Source organism: Papaver somniferum, chromosome 10, assembly GCF_003573695.1.
Source record: "Papaver somniferum cultivar HN1 chromosome 10, ASM357369v1, whole genome shotgun sequence".
NCBI lineage: Eukaryota > Viridiplantae > Streptophyta > Magnoliopsida > Ranunculales > Papaveraceae > Papaver > Papaver somniferum.
Genome location: NC_039367.1, coordinates 69,970,233 through 69,989,016, shown reverse-complemented (window position 1 = coordinate 69,989,016; position 18,784 = coordinate 69,970,233). Strand labels below are relative to the sequence as shown.

Genomic DNA, 18,784 nt, shown 5'->3' with positions numbered 1-18,784 from the left:
ATACAACATTTTACTTTTACACCCACTTCTATTACTTTTACACCCACTTCCATACTCCCGTGCATGGGTTCTTGCAAATTTTTGGGGATGGCATCCAAATCTGAGTTATTCACGATGATGTGGCCTTATAGTTTTTTGATTATTTATTTTTAAAAATGATTTTTTTTTATAGGAAAACCTTAGCAAAAGAAACTAAGGACCATGTAAAGGAGTAGCAGTGCTTATGGTGAGCCTGCTTTCATTGTTCTTACATAGTATATCTAAATTAAAAGCTTTTAAGTTTTGGAGTCTGTGAATTAACTTAAGACTACTTAACACAAAAGTGATAGGCTTGATTCTTGAACTATGATCTTCAGCTTGTTTGTTGGATGGTCATAGTAACTGGGATTGAATCTTTCTTGAATTGCTTGATGATATAGATAGTGAAATCTGAGAAGAATTTCCTTTGATTCAGCATGTACTTCAATGTCCATGTGTTGATTTTCCTTGGCCCAGCTGAAAGCTAGGTCTGCTCCTCATGTTGCTTCCCATCCTCCAGAGTGGCCTGGGTATGTTCTGCTATCAATGTTGTTTCATGCAGCATCCAAAATAGTTAGTGCAGAGAAAAATTTGCAAGTCTTAGGGTTCTGTATAGTGCATATCCTTATGGTGAAACCAAACTCCTGTGGAGTGTGGTTCAGGTCATACGGAATATGTGTGACAGATTCAGTGTCAGTCCCAAGGTTGTTTGAGAGGAGATCATTGAGAGCATGAGAAGATAGGTTGTGCACTCTGCTATAATCACATAGGTATTGCTGAATACAATGAGAAGTGTGTTTAACATTTGGAGTTATGTGATTGAAAACCAGATCACACCTAGCTTTCCAGATATGCCAGCAGGTGGTAGCATATAAAATAGTTTTTCCAAGAATGGCTCCAGTATCAAACCAGGAGTTGAACCAGTCCATAAAATTTGTGTTGTTGTCAAACTTTCCATGGTTGGTCCCCAAGATTTCATGCCAAATTGCAGTAGCATTAGGGCAGTTTAGGAAGAGATGTGTCATTGTCTCCTCTCCACTACTGCAGACCTGACAAATAGGATTAATGTACTGCAGAATGCTTGCAGTCTTAGCATTGGTAGGAAGAATTTCATGTGCACAGTTCCAGAGAAAGATCTTGATAGCTGGAGCAGTATCCAATCTCCAGATACCCTCCCAATTTCTGTTACTGGTATCATTTTTGTATAAGTGTTCTATATTCGCCTTGTATAGAGCTTTGACAGAGAACTTCCCAGTTTCATTTAAGGTTCATTGTATTAAATCTTCTTCTCTTGGATTGGTGTTGAGGTCCAGTATAGCTTGAGCAATGTTCTGATTGAATATATGGTGGATTAGTTGGATATTCCAGCTTCCATCATGATGCATAAGATGAGATAGCAACTCTATTTGTTGAGGGAAGTGATTGGGTTTGAGAAGCTTAGCTGTAGAATTTGGGAGCCAGTAATCTTCCCAAATGTTGATTTTCATCCCATTGCCTATCTTCCAGTTATAGTGTTGTTGTATATTCTGTATTCCTTCTAGAATCCCTTTCCAGATCCAAGAGTCTCCAGGCTTTGCTTTTGTATCCATATTTAGGACATTCCTTCCTAGAAGATATTTGGCATCCATGATTTTGTACCAGAGAAAGTCTTTTTCTTGTTCAAGTCTCCATCCAATCTTTGTAATCATGAAACTGTTGAAGAGTTCCATATTCATAAAACCTAATCCTCCCATATCTTTTGGTTTGCATATTGTTGTCCAGGCCTTTGGGTAGTATCCTCTTGGGTTTTCCAGATTTTTGCCCCTGAAAAAATCTCTTTGCAGCTTGTTCAAATCCTGGCAAGTTTGTTTAGGGATTCTGAAACAGTTCATTTGATAGATACTGGCTGTGGATGTAACAGTTTTGATGAGAACTTCCCTGCCAGCATGGTCTAGATGCACATTTTTCCAGATGGAGAGTCTCAGTTTTAATTTATCCACTCCTGGCTTGAATGACTTGATTTTGCTTATGTGAGTGAAAAGGGGAGAACCTAGATATTTGTCATCCAGTTGCAGAACTTGAACTCCCATAATGTTGTTGATGATTGAGAAGAGGTTTGGATCAGTGTTTTTGCTGAAGAACACCCCAGATTTGTTGAAATTAATGAGCTGACCAGAGGTTTCTCCAAAGATGTTGAGGATGTCCATGAGGTTTTGAGCTTCTACTTTGTTTGCTTTGCAGAAAACCATGCAGTCATCAGCAAACAGAAGGTGGTTAATTGAGGGTGCGCTTCCACAAATTTTTATTCCAGTAATGATGCTTAAGTCCTCAGCATGAGTAAGAGTTCTTGAGAGAGCTTCCATGCAGAATAAAAAGAGGTAGGAGGATAAGGGATCTCCTTGCCTTAAACCTCTTGAAGGGTTGAAGAAAGAATCTGGTGAGCCATTGATAAGGACAGCTGAGGAAGTGGTAGTAATCCCATCGGCCTCAACATTGATATAAAAAATGGAAGATCTAGACCAAGACATAATGTTGCAGCACCAACACCTTACTCTCTTCTTTCCTTATTTGATATTTCCCTAACTAGTTATTATTTCCTTAGACAGGCTGTTGCTTTTAATTCATCTAGTTTAGTTAGGAGTCTTATTTGTTACCGTAATTAATGCAACTTGGGTAACACGTTTATCTGCATATAAATATGCTAGCTTGTTTACGTAAAGGTTTATCAATCAAAACTAAACTCAAGTTATTTTTACTTATTCTTCTTTTCTTTTCAATATTTGGTTACTGTGTTACAATTTACTTGTTCTTCACGAGAAATATAGAGCTTATTGGTTTAGAACCCTAATATCTGGATCAGGGCAGGTTGATTTTACTCAAAAATTCAAGCAAATTTTTTTTCTTCCGCTGTTCATCATGACTATAACAGAGGAGGTCAATAAGATTACAACTAGGATGACCACCCTCGAAACATCAGTCAATGACTTTATGCAAGTTATTACTGAGACTCAAGAAGTTGACGATGCATATAAAAAAGCTTCAATGGATGCTTTGTTTACTAAGATAGATGATTCAAACGCTGCGACCATCAATAAGGTTTTGGACTCTCATATGAATGATATAACTGCTTTAATCCGAGCTAACAAACAATACATAGCTACGCTTACTGATAATATTACTAAGAATATGACATCAATTTTATTGGCGCGTTTTCCTCTTAATTCTTTCCCTCCTGGTTTCAGTGGTATTCCTCAATCTAATGGTAACAATGGTTTTCAGAACAACAATATTGCTTCTACTTCAGATAATACTTCAGGTATTCGAGCAGCATCAATTAATCTTAAATTTCCAAGCTTTGATGGTACGGATCCTACAAGATGGATTTTTCAAGCCGACCAGTATTTTCGCTTACACAACATCACTGAAGCTCTCAAAATTTCTCTCGCTACTGCTCACTTTAAAGGTGAAGCTAATGCTTGGTACATATGGATTCAAAGTAAGTTAATTAACCCAACTTGGCAGCACTTCTGTTCTCTTGTTTGTGATCGCTTTGCTGATAAGAAGTTTGTTAATACACGGATGGCTTTATCTTCCATGTCACAAAAAGGATCTGTTCGTGACCATATTATGGAATATGAACAAATACTAAACTTTGTTACTGATTTGCCTGAAGACTACATTATTGATCTCTTTATTAAATCCTTGAAACCTGAGATCAGATCTGTTATTGAAGTGCTTGAACCTCCAAATTTAGCTTTGGCTTTCAAAAATGCTCTGAAACAAGAAGATGTACTTCTTACAACTTCTTTTTATAAGACTGTTGCTAGACCTAACCCTTTCAGGCAAGCACTTAATGCAGTGCAACTTAAGAAAAATACAATCCCTCCTGGAGCTAAAAGGTTATCCTTGGATGAGCAAAGAGAAAAACGAGACAAAGGGTTATGCTTCAATTGTGATCAGCTTTACACAACTGGTCACTTGTGTGCTAAACCAATATTGTTAATTTTGGATATGGCTCCAGAAAACGATGAAGATAACAATATATTTGATGAGGAAGATGATATGCAGATTATAAAGGAGACTCACAATGAAGTTACACCTCCTACAGATTCTGAAATTTCTCTTCACTCTCTTATGGGATACTCTTTTCCTAAAACTATGAGACTCACAGGATATATTCAAGGAGAACCTCTTACAGTTCTCATTGATTCGGGTTCTACTCACAATTTTTTTACATCCATCAATTGCTAAGAAACATGGTCTTTCTCATCAACCTACTGGTGCTGATTTACAAGTTATGGTTGGTAATGGTGGATTTTTGGAAACTCAGGGCTCTTGTAAAGATGCCTCTCTTCAATTACAAGACTATACACTCACTACTGATTTCTTTGTTTTGAATGTTAGTGGATGCAATGTTGTTTTAGGTGTACAATGGCTACAAACCTTGGGTGAAATAATGTGGGATTTTCAAAAAATTCACATGAAATTTCAGTTAAAAAATAGTAATTATTTGTTGGTTGGCAATTCTTCAGCCTCAATCATGCTTTTGGATAGTTCTCCACTGCATAAATTCTTGGATTGTGCACACAATGGATTTCTTCTTTAGCTTACCCCTACTTTGCCAACAACAACTTCTGATAAGGTACCTACTGGAATTTCAGAATTACTTTTGCGTTATTCAGATATTTTCGAAACTCCAACATCTCTCCCACCTTGTCGAACTCATGATCATCGCATAAATTTGCTTCCTAACACAACACCAATAAATGTTAGACCATACAACTATCCACATTTTCAAAAAGCTGAAATTGAGAGAATTGTGTCTGAACTAAAACAAGCTGGTTTCATTCGTCAAAGCTCTATCCCTTAATCTTTTCTTGTGTTATTAGTTAGAAAGAAGGATTCTAGTTGGCGTATGTGTGTTGATTACAAGGCACTTAACAAAGTTACTGTCAAAGACATATATCCAATTCCAGTTGTTGATGAGTTGATTGATGAGCTAAATGGTAAGACAATTTTTTCAAAAGTGGATATGCGCTTTGGATTTCATCAAATCTGATTACTTAATGCAGATATTCATAAAACAATTTTCAGAATGCATGATGGCCACTATGAGTTCTTAGTAATGCCATTTGGATTATCTAATGCACCTGCAATATTTCAGAGTTTGATGAACGATGTGTTTCGACCTTACCTTCGAAAATTTGTCTTGGTATTTTTCGATGACATATTGATTTACAGTAGCTCTTTGTCTGAACATCTTCAGCATTTGAAAATTGTGTTCGTCTTACTAAGAACACACAAGTTATTTCTGAAACAATCTAAGTGTGACTTTGCAAAGTCATCTATTGGATATCTTGGCCATACAGTATCAGCTGAAGGTGTTGTTGTGGAAGAGATAGGATTTCAAGCATTAAGAATTGGCCTATTCCTTCTACCATTAAAGATCTTAGAGGATTCTTAGGTTTGGCAGGTTATTATCGCAAATTTGTGAAAGATTATGAAAAAATTTGTATTCCACTCACTAAGTTGTTAAAACAAGATGTTTTCAAATGGTCTGAACAAGCTTCAACAGCATTTAATCAACTCAAGAGTGCGTTAACCAGCACTCCAGTTTTAGCATTACCAGACTTTACGAAAGAATTTTGTTTGGAATGTGATGCTTCTGGTAATGGATTGGGAGAAGTTTTAATGCAGTCTAACAAGCCTATTGCTTATTACAGCAAACCTTTGTCAGGTAAGAATTTGAATATATCAGTCTATGATAAGGAGATGCTTGATATTGTCTCTGCAGTAAACAAATGGAGACCTTATTTGCTTGGATGACATTTCAAAATCTACACAAATTATAGAAGTCTTAAATATTTCCTTGAGCAAAGATTGTCTTCTCTTCAACAACAAAAATGGTTGTCTAAACTGTTGGGATATGATTATGAAATCATCTATAGATGTGGAGCTGCAAATAAAGTTGCAGATGCTTTATCAAGAATGGCTAATCCTCAACTTTTGGCCATCTCTACTCCCATTTTTCTGGAATCAATGAAATTACTCAAGAATGTCATACAGATGCTGTCTTAGGAGTTCTTATTCAAAATTTGCGCCAAGACCCAACTTATAAACGTAATTACTCATATGTTGATGGAGTTTTATATTTTAAAGGTCGAGTTGTTGTAGTATCTACTTCTGAATGGTGTGCTAAACTACTTCATGAGTTCCATTCAACTCCAATTGGTGGACACTCTAGATATTTGAGAACTTATAAACGACTTCAGCAAAACTTTTATTGGAAAGGTATGAAATCTTCCATCAAGATATTTATACAGCATTGCGATGTTTATCAGCGCAATAAATATGAAGCTTCAGCACCTCCTGGATTACTACATCCATTATCTAACCCTACTGATGTCTGGATTGATATTTCTATGGATTTTATTGCACTAGTACAGAAATGGCCTTTAGCCACGCCAAATATAAATTTTCCTGTCACGCCCTTTTAGTTTTGGCGTGTCTATAGGGTATACTTCTACCCTATAGACACGCAATGTTCAATGGACGTGTTCATATAAGTGTTTTCAGACACGCCAGGGCTACTAGCGTGTCAAAATTTCAACTGTTTAGTCACGTTTACTTCAAATTTTTGATTGGGCGTGTTTATAGACCAGTCTATGGCCACATTAGGTATTGGGAGTGTTTATAGACCAGTTTATGGCCACATTAGGGAGTTGTGGCGTGTCCAAAAGGTTAGTCACGCCATTTAAGGTGTGGTTTTAAAGTTGGTTCATTAGACACACCAGTATATGCTTGTACATAGTGTACGATTGATTGACACGCCAAATTCAAAGTGTGGCAAAAAGTTCTTCTTTGGACACGCCGGTATATGTGTGTCCATAGTGTACGATATATAGACACGCCAAGTTGAAAGTGTGGCCAAAAATTTCTTCTTTGGACATGCTAGTATATGTGTGTCCATAATGTGCGTTCTAATGACACACCAGTTTTATAGCGTGGCTAAAAAGTTCGTTTTGAAAAAATTCATAAAAATCTTTCGCCCATATTCGGGCGCATGACCTCGAAGATTTAAATAACGTACCAATCCACCAAGCTGGCCATCTTTAGATGTTTATGATTAGTGTTTTGAAAATACTAGATTGGTTGAACTACTCAACATTTAAATAAACACTCCAAGTTGAAAGTGTGTCCAAAAAGTTCTTCTTTGGACACGCTAGTATATGTGTGTCCATAGTGTGCGTTCTATAGACACGCCGGTTTTATAGCGTGGCTAAAAAGTTCGTTTTGAAAAAATTAATAAAAATCTTTCGCCCATATTCGAACGGATGACCTCGAAGGATTTAGATAATGTACGAATCCACCAAGCTGCCATCTTTAGATGTTTTTGATTAGTGTTTTGAAAATACTAGATTGGTTGAACTACTCAACATTTAAATAAACACTCCAAGTTGAAAGTGTGGACAAAAAGTACACCCAAAACCCTCAAGACTAATTCCCTAGCTTTCTCTGGAATAGATTCTGACTTGCATGTTCTGCAAGTTATTGGGTTCTCCAAAACTATTTCTGCAAATCTTCTAAACACCTATAATCAAAATTTCTCTGGTAATCCGTTGCATTGGAATGCTATAAATAACTTGGGAGTCTGCAATTTGGTTTCTAAAAGATCTTACTCCTGGACTATGTGTGCTATCAAAATTTCCTCTCAGCTACCACACTGCATTTCTGGTAAGATTTTTCATTGCTCTCTCAAGCATTCCTGTACTAATATGTTATTCTATCTCTATAACTTCAAAGTTGCCGATGCTACCAGTTGGAGTAGTTCATATGAATGCCCAGATAAAACTATTAACCCCATAAAACAATTTCAAACATTCATGATAACGAGAAAATTTCCAAAGGTGTCTAGTTTTCTTTAGTTATTCCCAACAATGTATAAATTACCAAAAATGTTTGAATATGTACCCATTGCTTGATATTGTGTACACAATATCAATAATCCACACCTATAATGTGTACACATTATATCTTTTTCGGAATTTTTAAAAAACTAGACATTTTTAGTAAATAACTTTCTGTATAAAACACTTTTGGGCATAACCCCCTTTCAAATTCCCCCTGCTATTTACTATAGTCACCATATCAAGCTCAAAACCAAAATTAAACACAACAACCACTCAACCAAGCATAATACAATAACCCAAAACCACATATACATTCAATTGAACATCATTGTCTTTAAAACCAACACTATCAAATCCAAAATCAGCACCACTAGCATTAACTGTTTATCCATGAGAAACATATGAAATTTTCACCCAAAAAATATTTACAGGAATACTTACTTTACCATCTGGAAGGGGATGGTTGAATACTGCTCAAGCTCCTGGTGCAACCCCAGAGGTCCCCACACCACTTCCAACAACCTTCTTGTTAGCTCCACTCCCTTCTGGTGCACCCCTCCTCCTTGGCACAGAATAGTTTCCCCTAGGAGGAGGCATAGGCACTACTACATCCTCAGAAATCTCATTAGAATCAGTTATCTCCCCTGGTACGAAGATTGCAATATCATAAGCATCCTCTGCCAACTGTCGCATCACTGGTGCCAGCATGAAGATATTGGGGAAGACTACCACATCATTGGGGAGACCATGAGTGTCATTCTCCCGAATCTTAGCTTTGCATGCAACTGGAACTGGTGCAGAATAGAACCCCTGTCTAGCACCACCACAAACCACCTGCTGCTCCCCTACAAGCACCACACCTTCATTAATCACAAACCGGCCTTTGTCAGGATGAACGCATACACCACCCACCCTTCATCACCCCTTGGAGTTGAGGAAGTTGAGGATCCAACGCATAACACTGGCACTATCATGCATAACAACCCTATCCTCTTTGACTTCTCCAACACCTCCAGTACCAACTTGCATGTTTGGCTTTGGTTCCTCACTGCTGCTACTGCTTATCTCTACTACCTGTCAAATTGGAGAAATGGGGGAATCCCAATCAATAACACCATCACAGTTACTAATAAAGCCAATTACAACTATGAAATTCACTTTCAACACCTTGAACCCAACAATTCTTCCATGATTATCAAAAATCAATACCTGGTTTTCTTGCATATTCATCTTAGCCTTCTTTTCCTCTGGTCTACCCATGGATTCCTGATTTGTAGACATGGCTGGGCGATCATTCAGATTTAGATATGCATTATAACCTCGCTTAGACATAGCTTCAACAATTGGAACACTGAAGGGATTTTGCGGAGATGGAATGTGGAAGTTACAGAGTTACAGAATTGGAAATTAAAACTGATTTCTTCCAAACAGGCCTTATGGACGAGAAGACCAACAGTTAACACATCTCACCCATCCTTTTTCAATCCTCGAGATCAATTAGTTGAGATATCGTGGAGGCACATGCCTACTAAGTGCATGCAAAGACCTATTGAACGCCACCCCAACTTATTGGCCGTTAAGAGGCGGCAGCAAACACTTGGCAGCTATTTGGCAAGCGGACTCTCTAAGCGGGCTACCCGTGACCCGAAGTCGAAACCCAGTACCGAACCGCAGCTTCCCTCAACTATTTTCGTCAGAGACGGGCTTGAAGTGGAAAGTGGAAGCCCAATTACCTTAAAAATTCTAGAAGAAGACGTTGTCATCCTTCTGAACAAGCCCATCCTTCTGAAAAAATTAATAAAAAGCTTTCGAACGCAATATTCGAACGCATGACCTCAAAGAAGTTAGGTAACGTATCAATCCACCAAGATGCCCATCTTTAGACGTGTCTATAGGGTGTTTTGAAAAAACTAAACTGGTTCAGCTACTCAACATTTTAATAAACACGCCAAATCAAAGTGTGGCTTGTTATAATATGCATGGGATATGGCGTCTATCCACTTAGCACCATTAGCTACACCAAGCACCTTGCATAAGCACCTTGTTACACCAAACACCTTGTATAAGCAACTTGTATAAGCTACTTAAGCAATAGTAATCTACTTTGTTGGATGAGATTAACACCTAAAGCTAGTGGGTGTTGAATTGCATGGTTTGCAAGCTAGAGGTGTTATTGCTACATAACATCCTACATGTAATGTGACATGTAATACTAGGTGGTGTACAAGCTAACACCTTAAGACTTGTATAAATAGCTCCCTTAGGCTATTGTATTTTGTATCCCAATTTCTTAAGTGAATAAGAAATTCTCCATTCTCTCTTATTACTTCTCTTAATATCCATTTTGAGTTTAGTGGTTAATTAGTATTTGCTTTAATTATTGTTAATGTTACTTTGGAAACGTAATATGGCCAAAATTTTCCTTTTTTGGACACGCTATTATACGAAGGACTGTTCTAGCAGGAAGAACATTTTTAGCAGGTTGCAATGAAGCCTCCCAACTGGTGCTGCCATCTCATAGTATGCATAAAACACAAAGAGTTAATTAGACTCCAAAGATAAACATCAAAGTTTGGTGACCCACCAGATACTCCCTTAATGGCAGTTCCAAAGAGGGTATAAGTCTTAATGGGAATTAGGTGTTGAAAATAGATCTTGATAGGGTAATGATAGTTATTAGAGTGAAGGGGACACGGATGGCTTTGAATGGGCGTAGTTAACAAAGTGACATGACGACTAACTAAGCGCCATAAATGGAATTGAATTGGTACAATGGGGTATTTGAGGTGTTAATTAGCAGAGAGATTACCATTTTCAGAGAGATCTTTAACAGAAGAGGAAAGGTTTAGGTTTATCAAACTAAATTGAGAGTATGGATGATCCTTCCCAGAATTCAACCAATTCCATAGGAAATCTTCCAAATGCACCACCAGTAACACCTGAATTTGCACAAGCCAAGTCAATTCTCCCTTCTTTGAGCATAGAGGAATTGCAGCAGTTAAGAGAAGATGCACAGTCTGAAATTGATCATCGTATTCAAGAGAAAACTCGTCAGAGAGAGGCATAAGAGGATGTTCAGGAGCGTAAGAAAAGGATATTTGAGGATCTCTACAATGCATGGCTACCCAAGTTCTTAGAATGGCAAGAACGGAAGGATGAGGAAAAGGCTGAGAAGCAGTCCAAGACCACAAAGTTTGGCAGTTCAACAGAAAGTGATTCCGAGGCCTCAGAAGGGTATGAGTATGAAGTGGAGGAAGTGGATACCAGTGACCTAGATTCGGATGCTGCGGAGGACAAACAAAGGATGAATTCTTATCATGATGAGAAGGCGAGAAGGCGATTTGAATATGAACTTGCCAATCCCAAGATTTTTGCTCGCAGCATGAGTGAGGGTGAACCTGTTGCAGTGAAGGTGAGCCGTCGAATCGCTGATCTCGATGATGAGTCAAGTAAGGAAGAAAGGGAAGAAGGGGATGAGGATAGTGATGATGAATCATCATCCAGTGGGACTTCTCCTGCACCATATGATAGCGAGGACTATGGTGAAGAGGGTCTGGATACTGATGAGGATGAACGGTGGTAAGCTCATCAGAGTTACCAGGAAAGGCTAGATTTTCAGGCATTACATAAATCCTGAAAACGATCAACAAGTTTTTTGCAAAACAGCTTTTCTGGTAATTTTCCTTCCTTCTACTCTTCCTGATGTTGGTGCAAAAGATGGCAAGTTTCTTTGTATTTTGAAAGTTGATGCGGACGGTTTTGAATTTCCTTTTATTTTGATTTTGTGGGCAAGTATAAGATACATGGAATTTTCTTGTGTTTGGATTGTAAAGTTGAAAGGGGTAGTCGTTGTTTCAAGTTTGTAGTAATGGTTTGTAATGAAAGGGGTTTGGGTCATGGCCTTTTGGTGAAGGTATTTTGAGAATATGTAATGGTAGTTGTAATGGTAGTTTAAATCTTTGATCTTTTGATGGTTTCATAGTTGTGTGAACTTGTGGTGCTGATGCGGAAATTGAAAAAACTTGATATAATGCTCAATGAGCTGATAAATGTTAAAGGAATGTTTGTAGTATTGGACTTGTTTTTGTTATTGTCTTCTTGTTTTTGTAAATGTACAAACAAGCAATGTTCATGGTGAATGATTCTAAAATTCCAATGATTGTTAAGTAGAGATGGGTAGGAATGACTGAATTAATGAATCAATAGGGTATATAAAATGCTGTTTAAGATGGTGGGTATTACTCCAGTTTATAAAATGTTGTTGGAGTAAGATTAATTCAAAGACTATTTCAGGCCCAATTCCAAAAAAAATCTATGTGCAAGCCTAGTACTATTACTACTAATCCTAGCATGACAGAATATTAATTCAATAATCAGTATAGCCAAATCCAAACTCATCCAACATTGCTAAAACCCATCTGCATACAAAACCCCACCATGATTTAAGAATCAATTTTTTTTCAACAATCCATACATTCATTCTCTAGTTAACATAAAAATCCAAACAACTACATTCTATCACCTGGCTTGTCGCTTAGTCCTTGGAAATGGTTGCTCAGATGCAGTCGTTTGAGAAGCAGGGACTGTTGTTGGTGCTGGTGCTGGTGGTTTCCTTGCAGTTCTACCCTTAATGTCGTCTCGATAGTAATCATCCCTGGATGTCCTTTGGAGGTCAAGTTTATCTACCTTTGGAAATTTATACTCATTCCGACAAATAACTGTCGTACTGAATTCCTCGTCGACTTCATCACCAGCATATTTCCAGATTTGGGTAGGTGCACCTAACACAATAGACTTTCTTTTATTTTCCTGGTCTGGCATATAAAATACCTGCTTAGCTTGGGAGGCTACAACGAAAGGATCATCTTGGAGTCCCAACTTATCAAGCTCAACCAAAATGTAGCCAAGTTTGTCTTTTGAGACCCCTACTTTGGTAACCCATTTACACCTGAAAAGTGGCACTTTCAGCGAATGATATGTCAGCACCCATATCTCTTGTAAAACACCATAATAATCCACAAGATTAAGGGTAATCCCCGCTTATCTAATATGCATGTCAGTTGCCTCTACGTAAACCCCGCTATTCTGGTTAACGGAACCATCATGAGATTTTGTGCGAAACAGGTATCCATTGATGTGATATGCTTCGTATGTCTCTACTTGTGCATTCGATGGGATTGATAGCCACCTTAAGTCCTGATTGAAGTTTTCCCTAGAGTCTGCCCACTCACTGTCAACCTGAAATACATTATAAGGATTAGCCTCCGTCTCCATGCAAAAGTTACACAACAAGAGTGACATTTTCTGCAATCTCTTACCACTTTTTGTAACCATTTGGCGAACTCTTCACGATGTTTTTGATCTAGCTGTCTATCACTCATACCAAGATATTTATCCTTCAAAAAATTCTGGTGTCGGCTGGACAGTGCAATGATTAATGTTATTATCTTTACAGAAATTCTGACACATAATCAAAAACTAAATAAAAAATGAGGTTATCTGGTTAGATCTAGTTATACTTACTCAACGTAAGGAGCAACTTCAGGCGAATTCCGCAATACATAGAAATGCGCTTTATCAAACAGATCCTTATCAACACGGGGAAACTTAGGATTTGACATTGGTTTTCCCCTGAAAGAATAAGAATCTTCGCCAGTGTCAGATGTGTAGAGTTTGTCTGGTGGAATTTCGACTGTATCATTCATGCTTTGTTGGTGCTCACTGATAACCTCAATTGTCTCTTCCGCAAGGTTCCCTTCAGCAATGCTTCCTCCAGGTATGTTTCTGTTTCACACATGCCCTTTTATGACCTTCATGCACCTTTCAAACGGATACATCCATCGAAAGAATACAAGACTACAAATTTGCACTTCCCCGGTAAGATGCACAATTAAATGAACCATGATCTCGAATAAGGATGGAGGAAAGTATTTCTCGAGCAAGCACAACGTCACAACGAGATCCGACTGCAATTTTTCTAGCTCTTCCACCTTGATTTCTTTGCTAGATATTGCCCTGAAAAAGAAACAAAACCTGATAATAACATATCTTGTTGGCTGCCACATAATTGATTTAATCGCAATGGGAAAAAATGTTGCATTAGTATGTGATAATCATGCGATTTTAGTCCGATAAGCTTTCGATCTTTTCGATTCACCAGTGTTGAAAAGTGTGAACAATACCCTTGTGGAACCTTTATCTCGGATAATGTTGCACCGAACTTGTCCTTTTCCTCTAGGCTTAATGAGTGACATGTTGCCTTTAGTATATATCCCCCTTTGCCATTTTCCCGAGGTTGAAACTCGTCTCTAAAACCCATCTCCTTCAGGCCCATTCGAGCAGCAAGGTGGTCTTTCGACTTAAATTCATTGTTCAACAATGTTCCAACGATACTCTCGCATACATTCTTTTCGACGTGCATGAAATCTATGCAATAGTGGACAACATGATACCGTCAGTAGGGGAGGAGCCGGAACCATATATTGAACTTTTTCCAGTAGCGCCTTTCGGTCTCCTTCTCCTTCCCCTTCCCCTTTTTTGGGTCGATGGTCTTTTCGATTCTCTTCATCTTTCCACCTCTTCCAGGGTTATCCTGCACGAATTCCACCACAATGTTCTTCCTTCCCTTTCCCCATTTATTATTTATAATCTTTACCTTATTGTATATTTGTGACGGGGTCAAAAGTTCCGGAGCCTTTTCAGTTTCTTCTTTTCCGTTGAACCCCTTCTGACGTATGAATGGATGATCATATGGTAGGTATCTTCTATGTCCAATATAAACCTCTTTTCTACGATGTTTTAGCCTGACATAGTAAGTATTTCTCCCGCACACCTTACAGGCGTCTCGTCCCTTGTAGGGGTAACCACACAGTGTACCGAGAGCAGGGTAATCATTTATTGTCCATAAAACAACCGCACGTAGAGTAAACATCTCCTGTTTCAGCGCATCAAAATATTGGACTCCCTCGAACAATTCCTTGAGATCCTCGACAAACGGTTGTAACATAACATAAATGTCCTTACAAGGCCCCCCATTGATAATTAATGATAGCATGGTGAACTTTCTCTTCATACACAACTCTGGCGGAAGGTTGTAAATCACTGTCAGAATTGGCCACACACTGTGATGTTTTTGCATGCCTTTGTTTACGTCAACCCCGTCAGACGAAATGCCTAGCCGTAGATTTCGAGGATCATCACGAATTACGGTATATCTTTCATCTATATTTTTCTATGCTGGTGAGTCCGCCGGATGCCGTAAAACACCCTCTTCTTTCTTTCTGGTGTCGTGCCACAATAAATATTTGACAATTCACTTTAATTGAAACAGCCGTTCAGTCTTGGGATAATTGGGAAAAACCACAAGACTTTTTCCGGAATTTTTTCATGCACCTCTTTGGTGGTGTCGTCAACTTTCCATCTTGATTCCCCACAGGTGGGACACTTGATGTCATCCTTGTATTTCTTCCTATAGAGAATGCAGTCATTGATGCATACATGTATCTTTTCGTAACCTGAACCCAAATCTCTCATCACCTTCTTAGCTTCATATGTACTTTTCATCATCTCATTTCCTGGAGGAAGCATGGATTGTAACAGTGGTAGAAGTTCATTAAAGAACTTGTCGGAAGCTCCGTTCTTGCTCTTCAAGTTAAAAAGTTCACACATTGCAGATATCTTTGTAAAATCCTTACATACTTCGTATAGGGGTTTCCCAGCATCATTGAGTATCCGTTGCATCTTCTCAGATTCATTTGAAATTTTTTCTCCTAATAAAGCATTAACCATTTCTATAGTCTCTGCAGCATGTGCTGGTTCATCAGAGTGCGGACCGTCGCTGTGATGAGTGCTAAAAAGTGCATATTTATATATATTTTTCTTGGCATTTAACTCATCCTTTGTGCATTAATTCTACATTTTATCCCATATTCTGTATTTTCATTGTTTTCAAGAATAAATATTTTTCTTACTTAATTTTATATTTTTAGGTAATAAATAAAGTTTGGATGAATTGCGGAGCGGAATAGAGCAGAAAAGTAGTGAAAAGCCGGGAGGAGTTACGCAAGGAAGCCGCGAAGAACGTTGTGCACAAAACCAAGAGGCTAGGAATGGTCTTGAAGAAGAAGAATTGTCCTTAAAGAAGATATGGGCTTGGAATACCCAAGGCCCAAAACCCTTACTCAAACACATTTCCACTATCCAAGCCCGTCTCGGATTTCAGCCATCAGATCGAAGCATTTCAGCATCCTACGGTCGCTCCATCATCGCACATCAAACTCCGAAGCCCCTGCTTTACATCGCAACGCCCATCTCCATCTTGGGTCGTCCGTTTTGCTACATCCCTTCATCCGACGGTCGCTCCACGCTTACCTCCGTATCGCCGCTGGATCCACCTACCATCTTCCCATCCATCGCTCCTTGTCGCAGATCATCAGACCTCGCTGAACCCGCCTAACACCCAAGTATCGAACACCCTATACCCCTAGCCAAACACTCCCCTCCTTCTTTCCATCGACTCCATCTTCTCCATTCCTCTACAGACGCCATACCACCACCTTTTCCACCACCTGCTCCGCCACCAACTCTCTGCCACTACCACAACCACCACTAACTCCACTTACCACCAAACCTAAGTCCATCATCACCTCTATGTCTCTCAACTAGCCTTTTCAATTTCACATCGCCCCAAACCCTAGCCGTTTGTGTGTGAAATTGGAGAGAATAGTTAGTAGGCATCAATGGACAAATTGAAGGCATGGGAAGACACAGAAGACACAATAGAAGAATGGGTCGACGTTATTGAGTGTTTTCAGAAAGTAGGTATGATTTAATTTTGATTTCTTTGAAACCCTAATTCTGATATTTTGGGGATTCTAGGGTTAGACGTGTGAAACTATAAATAGAAGGTGTTGGGTGTGAAATTGAGGCATGCCTGGGCTAGCCAGAGCTTCACCCAAGGGGCCTGGAATAGCCAGTGCTTCCAAGTTGTTTTCAGTTCATGTTTTGAAGTCAGTTAATTTCAATTTCAAATGTTAATTATGTTTATCATGTTCTAATTTCATGTGCTAGGGTTTAGATGAAACTCTTGATTTTATGTTAAGATAGTTAGTAATTTGTCATTGTTCTTGTAGTGCTAAAAATGAGTTAGGACTGCTAGTAGCCATTTGAACAAGCAAGCCTGTGATCAGCTGTGCTGTAGAAAGACAGCTGATGCTAGGGGTAAGTGAGTGATAATGGTTAAAAATTCAGTACATTAGAAGGATTGAGCCCAAATGCCTTAGAGTTGATAGATTAAGTGGTTGTGCAAGTAAACCTGTGATCAGCTGTGCTGTAGAAAGACAACTGATGCTAGGGGTATGCTAGTAAAATTAGTTGATAGATCATCCATTACAATCTTCCCTGAGATGAAACAAGAACATGATTGATTAGGATCTGCCTTAGTTTAGGATCAAGAAGTAGATTCAAAGACCCTAGTACCTTCATTCTTTACTTCACTGCCTTTGGCTCATTGCCATTGTAACTGTCACTATCTCACTGCCACCTAGTTACTTGTTTAGATAACTTTAGTCTAGGAAACTTCAATACACCCCAAGTCCCTGTGGAATGATCCCTTGCTTACTTTCTATACTAAAACTTGGCCTTGTATACTTGCAAGAGTTTTTGTGTGTTTTCCAACCACACCAAGTTTTTGGCGCCGCTGCCGGGGACTTGGTTGTGTTGTGTTGAATTTTTCTTGGCTGTTTTTGCATGTTAGTTCATTTGCATTATTGCATACTCTTTTGCATATTGTTTCATTCTAGCATACTCATCATGCATTGCATTCTTGCATTTTAGTGTAACTTGCTGTTTTAGTAGCTGCTGTGTAGTGCAGCTGAATTTCTTAGCTTCTAGCAAGAAACTTACTTCTCTTTTTGAGCCAACAGGTGTTGCTGCTGCTTCCTGTTGCTGCTTTTCTTCCTTGCTGTCTGCTGCTGCTGCTGCCAAGGCAAGTGCTGGAGAAGCTGCTGCTGTGCCTGAGAGCCTCTTGCTGCTGAGGCTGCCCCTGAGTTGCTGCTGAACTGCCCCTCCTGAGACTTGCTTTCCAAGAACTGCTGCCTGAAGCCTACCTGTGCTGCTGCTGCTGCTTCCTGTTGCTGCTGCCAGCCTCTGCTGCTGCTGTTGCTGCTGTGCTCCTGTTGCTGTTCCCTGCTGCTGCTGCCTGCTGAAGCTGGTGTAAGATAAAGCCCAACTGGGCTGTAAACTGCAGAAGGAGAGGAAATTGAACCAAGCCCAACTGGGCCTTGAGTATTGAAGCCAAAGCTTAGGATGATCCAAAGCCCAACTGGGCTTTTGCAACCAAACTGAACAGCTGGGCTGTGCTTAAGCAAGTAAGCCTAAACCCATTAAGAGAACCCAACCTGTGGGCTTCCATTTTTCATTTGTGGGCTTGTAATAATTTTTTCCATTTTTCTGTTGGGCTTGTAATTTTAATGACTTGTGGGCTTGTTTGTTTAATTGCTTGTGGGCTTGTGATGTTAGACTGATTTGGGCCTGTAGTTTTAAATTAGAAAAACTGAACTTTTGAAAGCCCAACTGGGCCTCCGACCAAACAAGCAACAGTTAGGCTATTTCAAAAGCTACATTGGGCTTCAGTTTGCATACACATTGTAGGCTTAGTTCACCTTCCCTTGACAAAGCAATTTCTCCCACCAATGTGGGCTTGCTCCTAATTTCAAAAACCAAAATTGCTCCCAAATTAAACCAAATTTTTATCATCTCCCTTGGGCCTTACTTTTTTGTGATTTGTGTGATTATTTCATAAAACAAAGACATGTCTGGATTTTGGTCTGCCTCTGGGAATAAATCTATTAGAGATGCTTACGGGCAAGATTCACCTT

General features: G+C 39.0%; 1 protein-coding gene across 1 annotated transcript; it reads right to left on the bottom strand.

Moving 5' to 3' along the window:
* Positions 1-572: 572 nt before the first annotated feature.
* Positions 573-2,525, bottom strand: LOC113315758. The gene is made up of 2 exons (XM_026564017.1): positions 1,514-2,525; positions 573-1,252 (listed from the first exon to the last, which is right to left on the bottom strand). The coding sequence occupies exons 1-2, from the start codon at positions 2,523-2,525 to the stop codon at positions 573-575; spliced, it is 1,692 nt and encodes a 563-aa protein (XP_026419802.1).
* Positions 2,526-18,784: the final 16,259 nt, after the last annotated feature.

Excerpts from the sequence above, each read along its gene's own strand:
- LOC113315758 (XM_026564017.1), bottom strand. The coding sequence starts at position 2,525 with ATGTCTTGGTCTAGATCTTCCATTTTTTATATCAATGTTGAGGCCGAT. Across the intron at positions 1,253-1,513 it reads ACACTATAACTGGAAGATAG|CTCTATACAAGGCGAATATA; the intron begins GCAATGGGATGA and ends TCTCTGTCAAAG.